The 18,893-nt window shown below is 41.4% G+C and overlaps 1 protein-coding gene across 12 annotated transcripts in view; it reads right to left on the bottom strand.

Annotated features, from left to right (window-relative positions):
- Positions 1 to 18,893, bottom strand: part of camk2g1 (calcium/calmodulin-dependent protein kinase (CaM kinase) II gamma 1) — a 63,532-nt gene that overhangs the window by 21,594 nt on the left and 23,045 nt on the right. For all 12 annotated transcript variants that reach the window (XM_058406414.1, XM_058406416.1, XM_058406417.1 and 9 more), the window contains exons 3-5: positions 9,055 to 9,114; positions 2,515 to 2,569; positions 2,057 to 2,122 (exon numbers count right to left, since the gene is read on the bottom strand). In XM_058406414.1, the coding sequence (XP_058262397.1) occupies positions 2,057 to 2,122; positions 2,515 to 2,569; positions 9,055 to 9,114 (181 nt within the window). The remainder of the gene's footprint in view (positions 1 to 2,056; positions 2,123 to 2,514; positions 2,570 to 9,054; positions 9,115 to 18,893) is intronic.

Below are 18,893 nucleotides of genomic sequence, written 5' to 3'. Positions count from 1 at the left end.
TTTCTGCACCTGTTTTCGGTTATTTGGTTAACAATCAGTTCTACAGCATCGTGCTGTAATCTACTGGATGGAAAAGCATCTGGCAAATGAGTAAAACATAGAAGGCATACGTGTTTTTACTGTTTCACAAAGCTCACGTCTGACTTCTCTCCCTACTGAAAAGAGCTAAAGGATAGTCATTGATCGATGAAGGTGAAATATATTGTACAGCAGATGTTCATCTGTCTGCAGTTGACCAAGCTTTGGCCGAACAGATGGATAAATTTGTTACAGCAATAAAGTAAATTAAATTGAAGTGACATTTGAGAAGAGTGGAAAGAGAGAAAGAAGCAGCGAGAGAGAGAGACAAGCAACAGATAGAGGGAGAAAGATGAAGAAAGAAGGAAGGAACGATAAGGAAGATCTGATGAGCAGTGTAGATGACAAGAACAGAGAAGCGAGGGAGAAAAAAAAAACAGAATGTGAACGTCTATTCATGATCGAAAAGGGCAGCAACTTTCTTTGCCCAAATTTGGTTGAACATGGAGCCCAACATTCCATTCCCAGGACAGCAAGCATCCCAGTATTCATAAAAAAAAGCCTGTTTTGCTCTCCGTACTGCACCCACACACCCTGTTTTCAATTCCAATCCCCTCCACTGAGCAGAAAAGTTCAATATTGTAAATGAGTGCTTTATCTACTGCAGAATAAAAGCGTGCATTTAAGACTGAGTTGCTCTATCTGACTGCTTTCACTTTGAATGCTGAAACACTAGCTCAGCGATGCGGACACTAAATCACGGGCAATCACCACGCAATCTTAAAGAGGTATAGGACCACCTTGAGGCACAATGCATGTAAAACATACATCACTGAGGACTCATGTAAACAAGTCATGTTTCATTTTGTGTCTGAGACAACATGGCTCTACTTTACATACAATAATAATTATATTTTATTTTCTATTGTACTACTTAGTGCAAGTTTCATACGTATTATGACGTATTTCTGGGAAAAACAGGATATTTAGATGGAAAATAATACAAGGCTGGACTTGTAGTGGGTTTTACAATAGAGTTAATCAACAGTCAGTTTGATATTCAGGCACGTGAAGGCAGCCCACCACATCCTCTCAAACTGCCGCTCACGCATGGTCAGGGGGCAGCAGAACACTCAGAGGGAAGTGCTATCTGCCCACTTCGTCATGCATTAGCTCACAGACACCCATGATTGGCTAGTGTCAGTGTGATTGATAGGGGAGAGAGAGAGAGAGAGAGAGAATATTCCACACCTCCCACCCCCTAGAGCAAGGCCAATTCTACTCTCAGGGCCACTGCAGCATCTTCAGTACTGAAACTTGTGCTCTTCTGAGAAAAGAGCAAACGTTCCTGTTGCTCCATTTTTAAACATGGATAAATGTTGTTGCTTTTTAAAAGAGGTTCATAGACCAGAAATGATGGAGCTCATTCATATACCATGTGACCTACAGAGCAGGAATGAACAGCTTTGTGTTGTGAGAACATTCTGACCATCTCTATGGTTTTTAGATGAGACAACAGTTAATGGTGGTTAAAAAATAGTAGTATAGTGTGCAGCCCTAATGTGCTTATTAGCTGCTGGGTTTAGTAAACACATCAGCCTAATGCAAGATAAGGAGGAAACGAGAGAGAGAGAGAGAGAGAGAGAGAGAGAGAGAGAATAAAGAAGAGTTTTGTGAGCAGTGAGTAAAGAAAGGAGGCAATGAGGGGAAAAAAGCAGATGGGAGGATGGGAAAGAGAAGGGATATGGGCTTACAAGGGGGGTAAGGGGTGTGTGTGTGGGGTGGGGGGGTTATAAGAGATCTACCTGTTGACAAGTTGCATCTCAGCTAATAACACTTCCATAATGGCATCATTAAAGCGCACTTTCTTTTTACTGCACTTAAGAGAGCTTCCACTTCCTCACTCACTAACTGTGCTTTTAAATCACAATGCCATGGTCACGCTTGTGTGTGCGCGCATGCGTGTGTGTGACCCGCTTGCTGCGGGGCGCAGAGCAGTAACCACGGCAACAGTAAATTGGTGAATTGGAGTGCCCACCTCGCATCAGCCTCACTGTAATACTCTCTGGCAACGATGTCTTCAAACAGCTCCCCTCCAGTCACACTGCAGAGAGAGACAATGAGAGACAAACAGCCAGAGAGAGAGAGGGAGAGAGAGACAGTTAGACAGAGACACAGGACACACACACACACACAATGGTGCAGCAGTCTCTTCTGGTTTGCAATAGCATGGTTTTGCAACACTACCTACAGCTAAACTAAATGCAAATCCTCCTAGCATGAAGGAGTTCAGTGTTCCTTCATCTTACAGAAGCCCAGTGCTGCAAACCACAACACATACACTGCTAAACTATACACAGTAACACACACACACTAACAGCAGCACCAGCATATTGAGCCATGTGCTAGTGGTCTTTATTATATTACAGTATTGATGCAACATGTGTGTGTGTGTGTGTGTGTGTGTGCAGGCATGTGTTCACCAGACATACTTACAGGTCAAAGACCAGGTAGTGAAAACCTTCTTCTGCAATACTGTCATGTAGCCGGACTGAGGATATAAAAACAAGCAAACAAACAAATCATATTTAGTGATAAACTGAAGTAAACAATATTAGACACAGCCAATAACAACCTGCTATCATAACACATCAATTAAAACACCTCATTCTGACATCACAACATTACGCAAGAGGCTGTCCATAGAGACTGGAAGGTAGGGTGTGTGTGTGTGTGTGTGTGTGTGCAATATCATTATGTCACAGAGTCACACAATGAGTGTGGGAAATAGTACAGGAAGGGAGGATGAGTGAAAAGTGTAAAGAAAAACAAAAAAAACAGAGTCTGGAAAAAGAGAGAGAGAGAGGTGAACAGAGAAAGGAGAGAAATATGAAAAGAGTGATAAATGGAGGGAGAAAGAAAGAGTAAGTAAACACTGCCCAGAATAGCAGAAGCCTTCAGGGAGTCCTGAGAGAAACAGCAACTTAGCAACTAGGCGAAGAACTAAACAGGGAAGAAGGGAGAGAGAAATAAAAGAAAAACCCTTTAAATACTATGAAGAAGTAGCCGAGATGTTATAGAATACATGAACACTTTAATTATGTCTACTTCTGGCTATATTAAAGAGGAAATCACAGACGCAGGTACACCATTTAATGCAGTGGAGATGCACAGCTGCCACTTTCTCATTTCAATCCCCGGCTGATAGCCGATACTGCCCTATGACTTACACACACGTGTGATGAAGACAGGACTATGTAGAGAGCTACAGCAGAGCTGAGTAGCACACTGGCTTAATCGACTTATGGGACGTTTACTATCAGTATACACAAATGAATTATTTTATCGCCGCAAGTCTTTATCATAGTGGTTGAAGATAATGGCTTCAAATTTAAGATGCTTAAAAACAAACACTTGGGGCATCTCAGAGAGCAGAAATGGGTTTGATATTACTGTTTACTTTGAAGATAGAAACGTGTGTGTGCAAAAAAAACGAAGTTTCTGTGAATACAGTATATTGTCCCTGGCAGGCTAGATAAAAACAGAAACACTACTGCATTTCGAAAGACCTTTCATATGAGGCATTAAGCCCCACTGTGAAGTGTGACATGATGAAGGAATTTAATGCTGAACTTCGACAGCCTAATTCGTTTTCATTTAAAAATGAAACGATGACGCGTTTTTAAGTCATGTGACACAGTCAAGTGACCAATTCAGCAAATTTCCTCGACATATTGTGCCGTCGGAAAATAAATAAAAGCCAGGTCGAAGGTGTCGTACGATTCACTCATGCGCAGTACAGCGTTTCCAGATGTTTCAGTGTGGATGACCAACTTTTGGGAAAAGATTGAAAATGATAATGTGGACACGGAGCAGGATACAGGATACATCTGAATACAACGTGTTTGGAGAGATTATCTAAAATTTCTGTTCCCAGGGTGGTTTATACCATCTGAGTGATATATTCAGCAGCCATAAACCATCTAGTATCCCCTCATGCAGCCTAAACACAAAAAGGCCTCACTAGGCTACAGAAATAGCAGTGTAAGACAGTGCAAGCTTTCTGAATTGACGGGCAACATGATTGACAGGTAAGTAGAAACACTCCCTTAGTCCTGTTTGGTGACCGCTGGGGTGTCAGAGACTGAGTTTTTCCTCCTAGTAAATATTTTATCGACCGCTGACTGACTGAGAGTGAGAGAGCAACTGCCAAATACTACACTCACTGACTCGACCTTTTCTGAATTTTAATAAAGGAAAAAATTAATACTTAACTAGACAATCACCTTAGAAAAAGTATGAAATAGAAAACTCTCTGTGACGAGAGGAAGAGTGAATTCGCATCCCTGTAATTTATTTCCCCTCACACCCCTCTGTCTTTTCTTTCTCATGCTGCATTTTTCATTCCTGCACGTACAGCGGTTCACGTCCATCATCCGAGATCATCTGTGATCACCGTGTTGTTTGGGTAAAACTGTACATTAAGTCAGGGCAATGAGGAAGAGACATAGCGAGAGAGAGAGAGAGAGAGAGAGAGAGAGAGGCTGAGAGCAAATACGAGAGGGAGAGTTAGAAAAGAGCAACTGCGAGATAGGCTAAATACGAGCCCTCTGACCTCTCTGCTCTCTTTTCTCTCAAGAACTCCATCAATTTCTTTTCTGCCATTACTCCCTTTGTTCAGCATTTATCTGCAGTCCAAGCAGAAAACATGACAAGCAAGTCCCTTTGAACGACGGGAGGAAAGCAAGCGAGCAGAAAGGAAAAGCCTCAGGAAACGAAGCGAGGTGCGGGGAGCTGATATGGAACACACGACTCGCATTACAGCAGGAAAGAGGGATGGAAAAAGGACCGCAATGGAGAAACAAACTATTAAAAATAAAAATCTCAGCACTGACAGATGTTTATGCTTATGCTATGATTACAAGCTTGTTATTTGGCTTCGGAATATTTCTGCAATGATTTTTAATAATCTAATCTGAGTTACTGATCTAATCTCAGAACTTGTGCTTTTGAACAGAGCTGGTTGCTAGCAACATGTTGAGCTGTGCAACTGCAACACCAAATTCATCTGTTCCTGGCTTAGAAAAAAACAGAAACAGATTCAGTGTGCATCCAAAATGCATCCGAAACCGAGGCTTAACAAAGCATAACGAGGTGGTTAAACCTGGTGCTGTTTCTTTTATCCTTTCTTCCATTCTCATGGGCTCCTCCTGCTCACTGCGTTCCTGGGCTTGCTGCTGATAATTACTGTGTACAAGCACCAAAGCCTCCCGCACCAAGCGCCCCCTCTGGCTCCTACCCGTTCCCCACCCCAACACACTATTTATAGGCCTTATTATAGAGCTGAGCTCTCTGTCGCTTTCTTTAAGCATCCCTCATACCATTGTCCTTTATTTCCCCTGTAACAATGAGATAGCCTTCACCCACACTCTCACACACACACACACACAGGGGTTGGGTAGCACTTGGCTGTTTTTCCACTGCACATCTATAAGCAAGAAGCTGCTCATACAGTAACTGATGGATTCTTGTTCTAGTTTTTTTATTACTCACTTGACGGCACAAACATCTGCATCGTTTTATCTCAAGATGCCAAGCTAAACCTAACATAAAATAAGCACATGGATTGGTGTTTGACTGAAATCTTTAACCAGAATATCAGAATTCATGTCATGGATAAAGGCTTTTGAAATTTCACTGAATATAGCATTTTATAAGGAACAATATGTATTCTTAATACATTCTTTCATTAGCACAGAAGAGCATTGTAGCATTGTATTATCACTGTGCCATTATATGCATGTATCCCAATATATACAGTATCTCACCAAAGTGAGTACACCCCTCACATTGTTGTAAATATTTTATTATATCTTTTCATGTGACAACACTGAAGAAATGACACTCTGCTACAATGTAAAGTAGTGAGTGTACAGCCTGTATAACAGTGTAAATTTGCTGTCCCCTCAAAAATAACTCACACCCATTAATGTCTAAACCATTGGCAACAAAAGTGAGTACACCCCTAAGTGGAAATGTCCAAATTGGGCCCAATGTGTCAATATTTTGTGTGGCCACCATTATTTTCCAGCACTGCCTTAACCCTCTTGGGCATGGAGTTCACCAGAGCTTCACAGGTGGCCACAGGCAGTGGTCGTCTTGGAGGTGTGTTTGGGGCTGTTATCATGTTGGAATACTGCCCTGCGGCCCAGTCTCTGAAGGGAGGGGATCATGCTCTGCTTCACTATGTCACAGTACATGTTGGCATTCATGGTTCCCTCAATGAACTGTAGCTCCCCAGTGCCGGCAGCACTCATGCAGGCCCAGACCATGACACTCCCGCCACCATGCTTGACTGTAGTCAAGGCATACTTGTCTTTGTACTCCTCACCTGGTTGCCGCCACACACGCTTGACACCATCTGAACCAAATAAGTTTATCTTGGTCTCATCAGACCACAGGACATGGTTCCAGTAATCCATGTCCTTAGTCTGCTTGTCTTCAGCAAACTGTATGCGGGCTTTCTTGTGCATCATCTTTAGTAGAGGCTTCCTTCTGGGACGACAGCCATGCAGACCAATTTGATGCAGTGTGTGGTGTATGGTCTGAGCACTGACAGGCTGACCCCCCACCCCTTCAACCTCTGCAGCAATGCTTGCAGCACTCATACGTCTATTTCCCAAAGACAACTTCCGGATATGACGCTGAGCACGTGCACTAAACTTCTTTGGTTGACCATGGCGAGACCTGTTCTGAGTGGAACCTGTCCTGTAAAACCACTGTATGGTCTTGCCCACTGTGCTGCAGCTCAGTTTCAGGGTCTTGGCAGTCTTCTTATAGCCTAGGCCATCTTTATGTAGAGCAACAATTCTTTTTTTCAGATCCTCAGAGAGTTCTTTGCCATGAGGTGCCATGTTGAACTTCCAGTGACCAGTATGAGAGGTTGTGAGAGTGATAACAACAAATTTAACACACCTGCTCCCCATTCACACCTAAGACCTTGTAACACTAACAAGTCACATGACACCGGGGAGGGTAAATGGCTAATTGGGTCCAATTTGGACATTTCCACTTAGGGGTGTACTCACTTTTGTTGCCAACGGTTTAGACATTAATGGCTGTGTGTTGAGTTATTTTGAGGGGACAGCAAATTTACACTGTTGTACAGGCTGTACACTCACTACTTTACATTGTAGCAGAGTGTCATTTCTTCAGTGTTGTCACATGAAAAGATATAATAAAATATTTACAACAATGTGAGGGGTGTACTCACTTTTGTGAGATACTGTATATCCCAATTTTACAATAATTACAATGTACATTAGTATAATACCATGTGCGATATCATATGTGCAATATGTTCTTAGTTCCCTAGCACCTTTTTGTACTTTTATATACATTTTGTATATATAGAATATTTCAGTTACATTTCATTTATATTTATTTCTCTTGTAATCTAAAGCAGTTTAAGTCTCTTCAAGATTAATAAAGTTCTATCTTATAATATCTTCATCATGACTGACCCTGGGCTCTGACCTCAACCCTCAAGGATTAATGTATATGTGACAAATAAAGACTACTTAACTTAGCTAATCAACCTCAAGCATTGACGTGTTGTGCGTTCTGAGATGCTTTTCTGCTCACCATTGCTTGAAATGAGTGATTATTTCAGTTACTACAGTATTTCCTGTCCACTCAGCCCAAGTCTGGACATTTCCTCGGATCTCTCTCATCAATGAGGTGTTTCATCCTGAAGACTCTCCTCACACAGGATGTTTTTCACACCGTTCTGTGTAAACTCTAGAGACCGTTGTGTGTGAAAATCCCACAGGAAACCAGCAGTTTCTGAAATACTCATACCAGCCCATCTGACACGGATAAAGTCAGAGAAATCACACTTTTCTTCATCCTGATGTTTGATGTGAACAACAGCTGAAGCTGTATGATTTTTTTTTTTTTTTTTTTTTTTACACTGAGCTGATGCTAAATAATTGGATGTGCAGATAACTGCATGAATGTGCAGGTTTACAGGTGTTCCTAATAAACTGAACTGTGATTGTTCATGCTATTTTTATATCCAATATTTCACATGATGATATCAAGAGCAATATCCAAAGTTCAAAGGAATCCAGCAATACAGTCAGCTAGCTAAATAATCAGTCACAGAAATGTTTCTGTTCTTATGTCCACAGCAACTCGTCAGCTACTTGTGGGTGAAGAGAGGTCTTAATAAACTCGCTCTGTGTGTACTGCATCGCTGTTTTGCGTTTCGAGCAAAGACGGCGCATGTGGCCATGACTCACTCGCTGGAGTCATTCATTTCGTATATTTAGTCATGGTTTGTTTAGTAATTGGGAATTTAATATTCGGTACATATTATTACTCATTTGTTTAGGACACGTTTGCTCCTTCTCAGTGTAAGCAGATGTTTGGGTTATTTTAAACCTCACTCACAGCTCAGATTTCTGACATTCCTCCTCTTTTCCTTCTGTAGACTCGCTGCGATTCAAGTGTGTGTGTGTGTGTGTGTGTGTGTGTGTGTGTGAGAGAGGTCATGTGGTACAATGTCTCCATTGGTCACAGCAAATAAGGGGGAATAGTGGCACTCTGTTTTATGTAACGGTTGCTCGAGAGCAAATGTCGCTGAATGAAAGATGTTCTTGCGCTGGGAAACAATCTCCATGATTGCGATTTTAATGCAATAAATTGTGCAGCATTACCAGAACAAGATAAAACATCCATACAGTAAAAATGACATTACCTTCAACTCACTGTAGATGAATAGAGAACAAAAACTAAAAATCCATGTGAACAGAAAATGAAAGTAAGTCTGTGAGAAATTACAGCATAAAATGTTCCGCTTTTTATTTTTCTGCATAAATGGTGCAACTAACCCTGTCCTAACCCAGTAACACAAACCATACACTTGGACCTTTTACTACTGGACCAATACAGAAATAATTAGCATTACTAATAAACAATTAACTCTAGATAAACAAATAAAACAAAAGCACATTAAAACTAGAACCTGCTCACCAATATTGGGGTGTTTGAGAAGACGACAGATTCGGGCCTCTCGTTCCAGCTTCTGGTGATCTACAGAAAAGAGGACAGAGAAAAAAGGGACAGTTAAAAAAACTAGAAATAATTCAGCAATCCTGTCCAACTCCCTGAAGAGTGAGTGACCTGGTGTAAGCTTTTCCCACTGAAAACTGGTGATACCGCCACCAAAACAGTGGCATAAAACAGCACAGCTTAGACACACACAAACACACACACGAGGAAAAGGAGTAAGGGAGTTAGTTAGGCAGGCAGGGGCTTGTTCCCCTTGCTGCTGAGCGTGTTGTTAGGGAACATCGCTGTGTTAGCACTCCTGCCTTCATGGCCTGAACGTATGGATGGCTTGTGATGCTCTCCCTGATGAAAACGACTTTGCACACAAACACAGGCATGCACACAGGCAATGACAAGTGTGTCCAAGTTTGCTGGAAAGACAGCCATAATGAAACCAATAATGAAACCCTTAAGAGATGATCAAACAAGGTAAAGGAGAGCCCTGAGGACAACCTCGATAAATGAGTGTGGGTTTTGGCACATAGGGATAATTTCACTAATAATTGGTATAAACTGTACACAACAATTCGACTGCCTTTCTGTTACTTTGACATTAAGAATCCAAGACATTATTAGCATCTGTGGAAATGAGATAAATTTGACAGAATTAACTAACTACAGACTCGATACTGAATAATGAATCTGGTTTAGTTTTCAGATCAGTAACAGGGGATGACTCAATTATACCATTCCAATGGACACACTTTAGGTTTCACTGCATGCTAGCAATGCAATCCATGTCTTTGCTGCCATAGTATTTGGATTAAATTTGTCTTGAGGTTTGAGTTTCACCTGTGAAGACCAGGTTAAATTGAACAAACCGACATAAACAACAGAGAGCTGTCAATAGGAGAAAAGCAAGTGATTTTGAAGCCGAGAGCAGAGAGGAAACCTACCAGAGCAATTGCACAAGCATTGGGCATAGAAAATAAAGCAATGCCCTGAAAGATAGAGAAACAAACCGCTGGTGTACTAACAACCAAACACTGTTCAACCAAGGAAAACAGCAGCAGGTGATAATGAACATTATAAAAGCTTGAAGAAAACTCCCCAAAAAACAAGTAAGTGGCATCACCAGCATCCTCCACAGGGCAGGAGTGAAGGTATCACAATCCAGCATTCAGAAGAAGACTTTGAGAGCAGAAATATAGAGGCTATACCACTCATTAGCAGTAAAAAGCAGAAGGCTAAACTGGAATTCACAAAGAATCAGTCGCAAAAGTTCTTTAACCAAGATAAACCTCTACAAAAAGTGATGGAAAGAACAAAGCATGGAAAAACAAAGGACCTGCTCATCAACCAAAACATATCAGCTCATAGATCTAGCATGGTGGAGGTAGTGTCAGGGCTGGGGCTTGCATGGCTGCTTCTGGAACAGATTCACCAACTTTCTTGATGATGAAACTCATGATGGCAGAAGCAGAATGAATTCAGAAGTGTACAAAACATTCTGTTTCACAATTTACTGAGAAATGCAGCCAATCTGATTAGAAGGAACTTCCATCGTGCAGCATGACAATGACCTAAAAACACACCACCAACTCAACAAGGCACTCGGAAAACAGCGTCCGGTTTTAGAATGGACGGGGCAGTCACCAGACCTTAACCAAACTGAGCATGGGTTTGAGGATATGGAAGAGAAAAACCCTTAAAAACAAGCCCCAATCTGTGGAATTAAATACAAGTCGATAGTTAAAAACATCTGGAGCATGCCTGCTCTTAGACACAAATAATCTGCCTATGAACTTGCAACAAACACTATTACACTTTAAATAATATATTCAAAATAACACTAGCACAGGTCACGTGATATGCAGGTCACATGATCCATTTGTTTTATCGCACTTAAGCACGGCGGTCTTTTAGGTTAGCAAAGCAAATATCAAGTAATCCGCAACACAAAAGCACACCTGTCACCTCTGCAATGTTGACACCTCATCATACATAGCTCTTTAAGAGCTTCATTAAGGGTTGTGCGTGTGGTGGGAAAAAAAAAAAGGTCAACGGTCATTTTTCTGTCAATACCTACCACTAAGCTTTGTCCTCAAAGTATTATCCCAGCCTAATTAGCTCAAATTTTTTTTGCACTAGCAGCAAAACAAAGTTACCACAAGCACATGAAGAGTTAGTCTCCTATGTCTTCAGTACATACAATACTAACAACATGGCGGTTAAACAACATGGGTTTTAGAGCTTGATGGCAATTCCAGTAGTTAAATAGTAGAGACTGTTGACCATTATAATGCTGATATTGAACGCTGGCATAAAAATATTGCTGAAGCTACATCCACATTAATACAGATAAAGAAAAGGCATATTTTTCTCTATGTTTTGGGCTTCTGTCCTCATTGTGACTGTATTTTTGTCCAGTGAAAGTAGGGGAAAAAAGGCATTGAAAAAAAAAATAGGGCATTTTAGTCATGTGACCCAAACAAGATGGTGGATGATGTACTGCAGTCATGGTGGCTGTGATGCGTTTATGCATACACGTTACAGTGATGTACATGTTTTCGGACGTTTTAGTGTGAAAAGCAATTTCTGGAACATGCAGTGTAGACGAAGAAACCGCAGATCTAGCTGGATTCATGTGGACGTAAGATAAGACTGAATAGATTTATTCAGTATTTATTTCTATGGATCATTCTTACAATGGGAAAAATGTATGTGATTTTCTCCTCCACGTCAGCAAGATGTAAATAAACGTATAATGTATATAGGAAGTCTGCTGTTTCATAAAGCCACAGACTTAAACACTGCATGAACACTGCATTACTCTTCAGGATTGTTAAGGATTTTTAAAAGCGTATAAATATAAGGATACAGATACAGACGGTTTTTCAAAAAGTGTCAATATTTTTTTTAGTTTGTTAAGCACTTTGTGAGGCTCCATTGCCAGGCTACAGTGAACAGAGTATACACAACAACCTTCTGTTTAAATTTCCATAACATCACTGCCACTTCCCAGAAGCGCAATTATCATGATGATGATGATAAGCACATTTTGCATTTAACTAAGCTTTGGAAAGTTAGCTAATGGGGCTAAGATTGGGCATTTGTGAACAAGGTAGTAGTAAGATTAAAATGCTAAATAATTGATTAGATATCCCTCACATAAACGATACTGTAGTCTAAATTATGCATGTGAAGCATTAAATTTATTCAGGTTTCGTCTGCTGATGCTAGGATAACACCCATGCTACTCCAGTGACGAACTGGCAGAGGTTACGGGAGGAATGTTTTGTGAATTATTTCCGATTTTCAGATGTCCGTTCACAGTTCGGTGCTGCCTGATGAGAAACAGGCGGCTCTTAGCAGCTGACTGATCTAAACGCTCAATGGAAGGCTGATAAATCACGCCGCTTACTGAACTAGCAAGTCCACTGGCTGCCAGAAGTGTCCTTCAAAACTGCACATCTTCTATCCATCATGTAAGCATGAATTACTGCTACAGGAACCAGGCACTCTTAATGAAACATGGTGCAAAACAACATCTAGACATACTGGAAAACTATTCTAATGAGGCGGTTATGTGAAGCGGAATGCTGGTGTGCGACTCTGCACGTACATACATCTTGTACATCATCCAAAAATGTGCCTATCAAGATCATTTTAAATTCTTACACTGAAATGTCTCTAGATTCTGCTATTTGGGATTGATTTTGTGTGATACTCCATGTGAAAGAAATTCCCCAGAACGCTGAAGTGATGCTACACTGCTGTACACTGCTGAAGTGTGTGAGATTCTCTGTACATTCTGCAGTTCTACAACAAGAGAACAAGCACACTGAACATCTTAACTAGAACGGTAACAGACGGGAGAGCAGGAGAGCAAACAGGTGAGTGTGTTTCTGCTGATCATCTCTGTTCTCTCATGACTTTCCTCATTCTGCTTCTCAGCAGCTTTCCTCATTCACCCTCAGGACTGGATCAGAGCTTCTCACTTCCTCAAACCAACTCACACACCCATGGCACACACACACACACACACACACACACACACACACACACACACAAACAAACACAATGTACACACACACACTCGCACATTCGCCTCCAACAAACACACAGGCACAGATAAGCACATATGCATGTGCGCACACACACACACACACACACACACACACACACACACACACATACCTACATACACACACACAAATACACACTCACACATTCAAGTGCGCACACATACACGTGTATACACACAGACACACACACAGGCACACACACATACATTTTATATATATGCACATACACACACACATACACAAAGCAGTCATGCTTCATGTCATCCTGTCCTCTGACCCAGCCTATGATTATCTTTAGAATGCTGCTGTTATGAATACCCTCCCATCTGCTCTACTGACTGCCCGCAGTGTCACACTGATCACACTGCTGCAGTCCAGCCTCAAGCAAACCTCAAGACCCCGAGGAAGAACAAGACAAAGCGGCAGGAAATAAGAATGAATACAAGGGAGGAAAATCAAAGTGGGTGTGGCCTAAACCTGAACATTTTCTTTTCAGTTTATTTTCTTAGATTAAATATAACCCTCACCACTATGTGCTGGCTTTTCTTTTTCCATTAAAACTAATAACAACAAATTTTACCTACACAATTTTCATGACAACAACAAAAAAAAAAAAAAATCACACTATGATATATATGAAATATATGAAAGATTTTTCTAATAATTAAACCCAAGTAGAGATGTGGTCTGCAGGGGACAGTGAGACCGCTCCAGAGACGGCACCAAACAACTCACACAGAGTTAAAGGAGCAGAAGCAGAGCAAAGTTCCTGCTTCAAACTTTGTCTCACACGGAAGATCAAGACCAGGATACAAAGCTTGTGTCAGGAGCCGCTAGAGCTGACAGCCGGCAGACGGAATTGACGTGTAATGCATGTGTGTGTTTGGTCACCTATAATCAGGCATAACATTATGACCACTGACAGGAAGTGAATAAGTGTAAGGATTTGAGCGAGTTTGATGAAGGGCCAAATTGTGATGGCTAGACCACTGGATCAGAGCATCTCCAAAACTGCAGCTCTTGTGGGGTGTTCCCAGTCTGCAGTGGTCAGTATCTATCAAAAGTGGTCCAAGAAAGGAACAGTGGTGAACCGGTGACAGGGTCATGGGCGGCCAAGCCTCATTGATGCACGAGGGGAGCGAAGGCTGGCCCGTGTGATCCGATCCAACAGACGAGCTACTGTTGCTCAAATTGCTGAAGACGTTAATGCTGGTTCTGATAGAAAGGTGTCAGAATACACAGTGCATGACGGGTCAGGGCTGTTTTGGCAGCAAAAGGGGGACCAACACAATATTAGGCAGGTGATCATAATGTTATGCCTGGTCGGTGTAATAAGTGTGTGTGTTTCTGTTTCTGTGTCTAAGAATTTGGTCATGGATTTGTTTTCTCATCCAACACTTTTAAACACATTTCAATGAAATTCTTTTTCAAATCACTGCACACTAAACCGATGATGTAAATCACTGCAGTCACTCCAGTCACCTCTCAAGTAAATGGAAAATAAACTACACCTATGACACAGAATTCTGTTGGTTCCTGTTTGGACAGGTTCTAGGTTTTAATGGTGCAGTGCTTGACACAGTAAATATTCAACCACACATCAGTCTTTTTATCAGTCTGTATAATGTTCGTCATTAGCATTCGTCATTGTAATTTCAAGCTCATTAAAGTCATTAATTTAACAGACAGTTGGCTCATGCTTGGTGTGAAGCTACATTTCACAGGTGTGTTGTAGAGTGTTAATGTAGTCCAACCAGTCAGACCTACTCAGTCTCACTGTATTCACTTCAGCCAGCCAAACCACACATTTGGTATTTTAGCAGACCAAGTCGCACTCTTTTCTCTCAATACACACACACACACACACACACGAAACTGGAGAGGAAGTTCCATTACTATATTACACTGGAGACGCCAGTGGCACACGTCAGCACACTGCTATCATCACTGCTCCAATTTCACTACAGATCACACACACACACACACCATATCACCAGGACCCAGAATTATTCACACACACAACCCAAACACACACACAAATGTGATGCATAATTAAATGAGGGTGTGGAGATAAGATGGGTTCCAGGCCCGGACATTGATTCTACATAAAGACGAATTGAAAGAAAGCCCGAGAAATGAGAGACGAGAGAGGAGACAGCAGGAGCAACACAACACAAAAAGCAATCAAATCCTCTGAACACAACGTCAGCTATTTAGAACAGCGGTGCACGTGAAGCAAAATAAGACAGGAAACCTAGAAAGAGTGATTATCCACATAACGATGCGGGAAATCATAACGCTGCTCTGATGGGAATATTAAATGAGAAGAGATACCCAGACACTGATTTGTGCCTGCATGTGAACAAAGACTAAATGCAGAACAAACAGAGGCAACATTTAATACTGGAATTGTGCACATGCCTTTACGGCACCTGCACACGACCCTGCATCTCAGCACATGCTCACTGGTATGACCAGAACGCTGCTCCAGTGCAACTGGGAATGCAAACACTCTGCACACATGAAGGACATTCATATATTTATAGGTCTGTTTATATTGATTGTAAGGATCAATGCAGTGTTGTTTCTGAATAAAAGGATGCGCTGACCTCGAACGTTGAGACACTTGGATAGGCCACTTTCACGCCAACTGCATTCCAGAGCAAGAGGCACAAATGTGTCTTAAGCCTGCTTTTGTATGTGTGTGTGTGCACGTGTGTGTGTGTGTTTACGCTACCCTTCTATTATTAATTCAGTCATGTGACCATCAGTTCATTCATTCCTAGTTTATGACTAATGCCAACTGGGCCAGAACCTTCTCCTCATTAATGGCTTCACTCAAAAGCTTTTCCTGTCTCTACAATTGGACATCTGCACTGCCATTACTGATTTACACTGCCACTTCCCACTCCTCAATCTTAACCACTGTGCTAGAGTGCACCTCAGCTCACAGACCTTACAGGAGACAAAGAGGAACAAGTCGTCCTTCTTCTCTGAATCGGAGTACGACGAGAAAGACTCTCTGCCTATAATTAGCGAGATACAAAAAAGGGTTGGTCTTGCAAGCAGTGCTCACAATAGACACCATTTTGTGAAACGGTCATTGACCAGATTGTCGATTAGTCACGGTCAGTGTGACATTTGTCTTATTGCTGGATGTTGCTTAACTGGAAAGCATCCCTGACAGGAAAAAAAAACAAAAAACATTCAATACGTTTAGATATTATTTAGATATCATTTCATTCATTTGTTTCATTTCATATTAGTCAGAATATGGGAAAGACAAAAATATGAAGACATTTAGTTTAGTTCCTGGGTATAAATCTACAGCATCCTGCATTAGAGAGTACCCACGGAAACAAGTTTGAGATAAACTGTTGCACGAAGCGAGAATGTTAACGGTATCCAGACGGGACCATCACACAACAGGATGATATGAACACGGAGATCAGTAATGAGAACGTCTTTACTAGTAAGAAATCAGCCTTTGAATGAAGCACAGAGAACTGATTGAGCAGAAAACAGCTTGTGTGGCAGCACCAGTATAACCTTAAGCATTTACAACCCACCTGGATAAAGAGAGTATACGTGGGAACATGTCCGATATCGGTTCGTCTGATTACCCAGCCAACGTAGAGCTGATGCCTTTGGCGAAAAAGCAAGCAACAACCAGTAGATCCAGCTTGAAAACGTCTTCAGACCACATTGCTTAAGTCAACTGAAATGCCGCCCACGCTCTAATAATAATAGTTTTCATTTGGGCTTCGTCAGCAATTTTTGCTCGCTATTGTCCGACGTTGTGTACTTTGACAAGTGACCACGCCTCTCTCGTGGCATTTGAAATACAGTCCCACAGGGAAAATGTAAAGGCCTAGAAAGATCACATGCATCCTAAAAATCTTTACTCAACCCCAGAAGCAGCCTCTGGGCACTGTAGGTGTCAGCAACGGTCACACAGACCTGTGATACGGTTTACTCTGGTCGCTTTCTTCGGAAAAATATTACATCCCTGGATGTCCTGAAAAACGTTCGGCTTTAAACTGATATATAAACTCACCGAGCAGTTTATTAGGAACAACTATTCACCACATTCACTTATCTAATCAGCCAATTGTGTGGCAGCAGCACAATGTATACAACCTTGCACAAAGTGATTAAGAGCCTCAGTTAATGTTCACATCAAACATCAGACTGGAGAAGGAAAAAAAAAGCCTGCCTGACTTCCTGTATCTCAGTGGCTTTAATTGTGGCATGGTTGCTGGTGCCAAATGAGCTGGTTTGAGTATTTCAGAAACTGCTGATCTCCTGGGATTTTTACACAAAACAGTCTCTAGAGTTAATACAGAATGGTGCAAAAGAACAAAAACCATCAAGTGAGCAACAGTTATGTTGGTGGGAATACCTTGTTGTTGAGAGAGGTCAGAGGAAATGGACAGAAATCTGAGGCTGGAGTGGGTCTAGACTCACTAAAACAATACAGTGAATATTAAAGGGGAAAGAAATTGCCTGACCAGTTTTAGTAATCTTATGTCTACTGTAGCCTAAGACTCCTGTTCTTGGTTGGCAAGAGTGTAACTCAGTGTGATGTTGTAGACATTTAACTCAAGACCTGATGTGTTGGGTGTTCTGAGAGATGTTTTTGGTCACCATTCTTTTAAAGAGTGATAAAGAGTAAAAAAGTATTTAATTACTGTACTAGCCATTTCCCTCTGACCTCTCTCAACAACAAGGCTTTTCCACCAACAAAACTGTCACTCACTTGATGTCTTTTTTGTGTATGTCACACCATTCTGAATAAACTCTAGAGACTGTTGTGTGTGAAAATCCCAGGAGCTGTGCAGTTACAGAAATAATCGAACCAGGGTGTCGGCCACCAACGATTATGCCACAATGAGAATCCTGGAGATCAAATATTTAAATATCTTCTGACGGTTGATGTGAACATTACCCAAAGCTCTTGGTGTGTATCTGCATGATACTTATACATTGCACTGCTGCAACATGATTGGCTCATTAAGTAACTGAATAAATGAGCAGGTCTACAGGTGTTCCTAATGGCCGGTTATATACACAACAGATAGTGGAGCATATCCTCCCTAAACCACATATTAATCTATTAATTTATTTTTGAAATTCTGAATCATCTTCTATGAACATTGTGTCTATGTGCACAGCGGTTTAAGTTTCCTACCTTCCCCACAATGCCATTTGTCTGCATGCTGATAGTGGAGTGGAATGAGCACTTGCATTATCTCTGCTTAAAGAGACAGATGCAGCAGCGCTTTAGTCTCTTAGTCTGTTCAGCTCTCTCACCTCCACATCTCCACACAGATATGCTTAAACTCAAGCTAATTCTGCCTTCGACTGCACCGTGCTCATCTACTCATTCACCCGTGTGTGTGGGTTGGGTTAGCTTAGCGGTTAAGGTGTTCGCCTGCTGACTGCGAGTTCGAATCCCAGGTCCACCAAGCTGCTACAGCTAGGCCCTTAACCCTGAGTTGTATAAAATGAGATAAATAATTTCTTTGGATAAGGGCAAATGCCAGAAATTTAAATGTAAACTGCAATGTGTTATGGAACTAGGAGTTCAGCCTTGTTATTACTATAACTTGTATGTTGTGGTCATGAATGTGACGCTGAACATCACTGGAAAATACTGAGTCAGGAAATTACCTCTTATTTTCAGGAGCTAATCACTAAATCTAACCGCTATCATTTATGTCTTGAGTTAAT

The sequence above is a fragment of the Hemibagrus wyckioides genome, linkage group LG13 (assembly GCF_019097595.1).
Source record: "Hemibagrus wyckioides isolate EC202008001 linkage group LG13, SWU_Hwy_1.0, whole genome shotgun sequence".
Taxonomy (NCBI): Eukaryota; Metazoa; Chordata; class Actinopteri; order Siluriformes; family Bagridae; genus Hemibagrus; species Hemibagrus wyckioides.
This window is presented reverse-complemented; position numbering and strand designations above follow the sequence as displayed.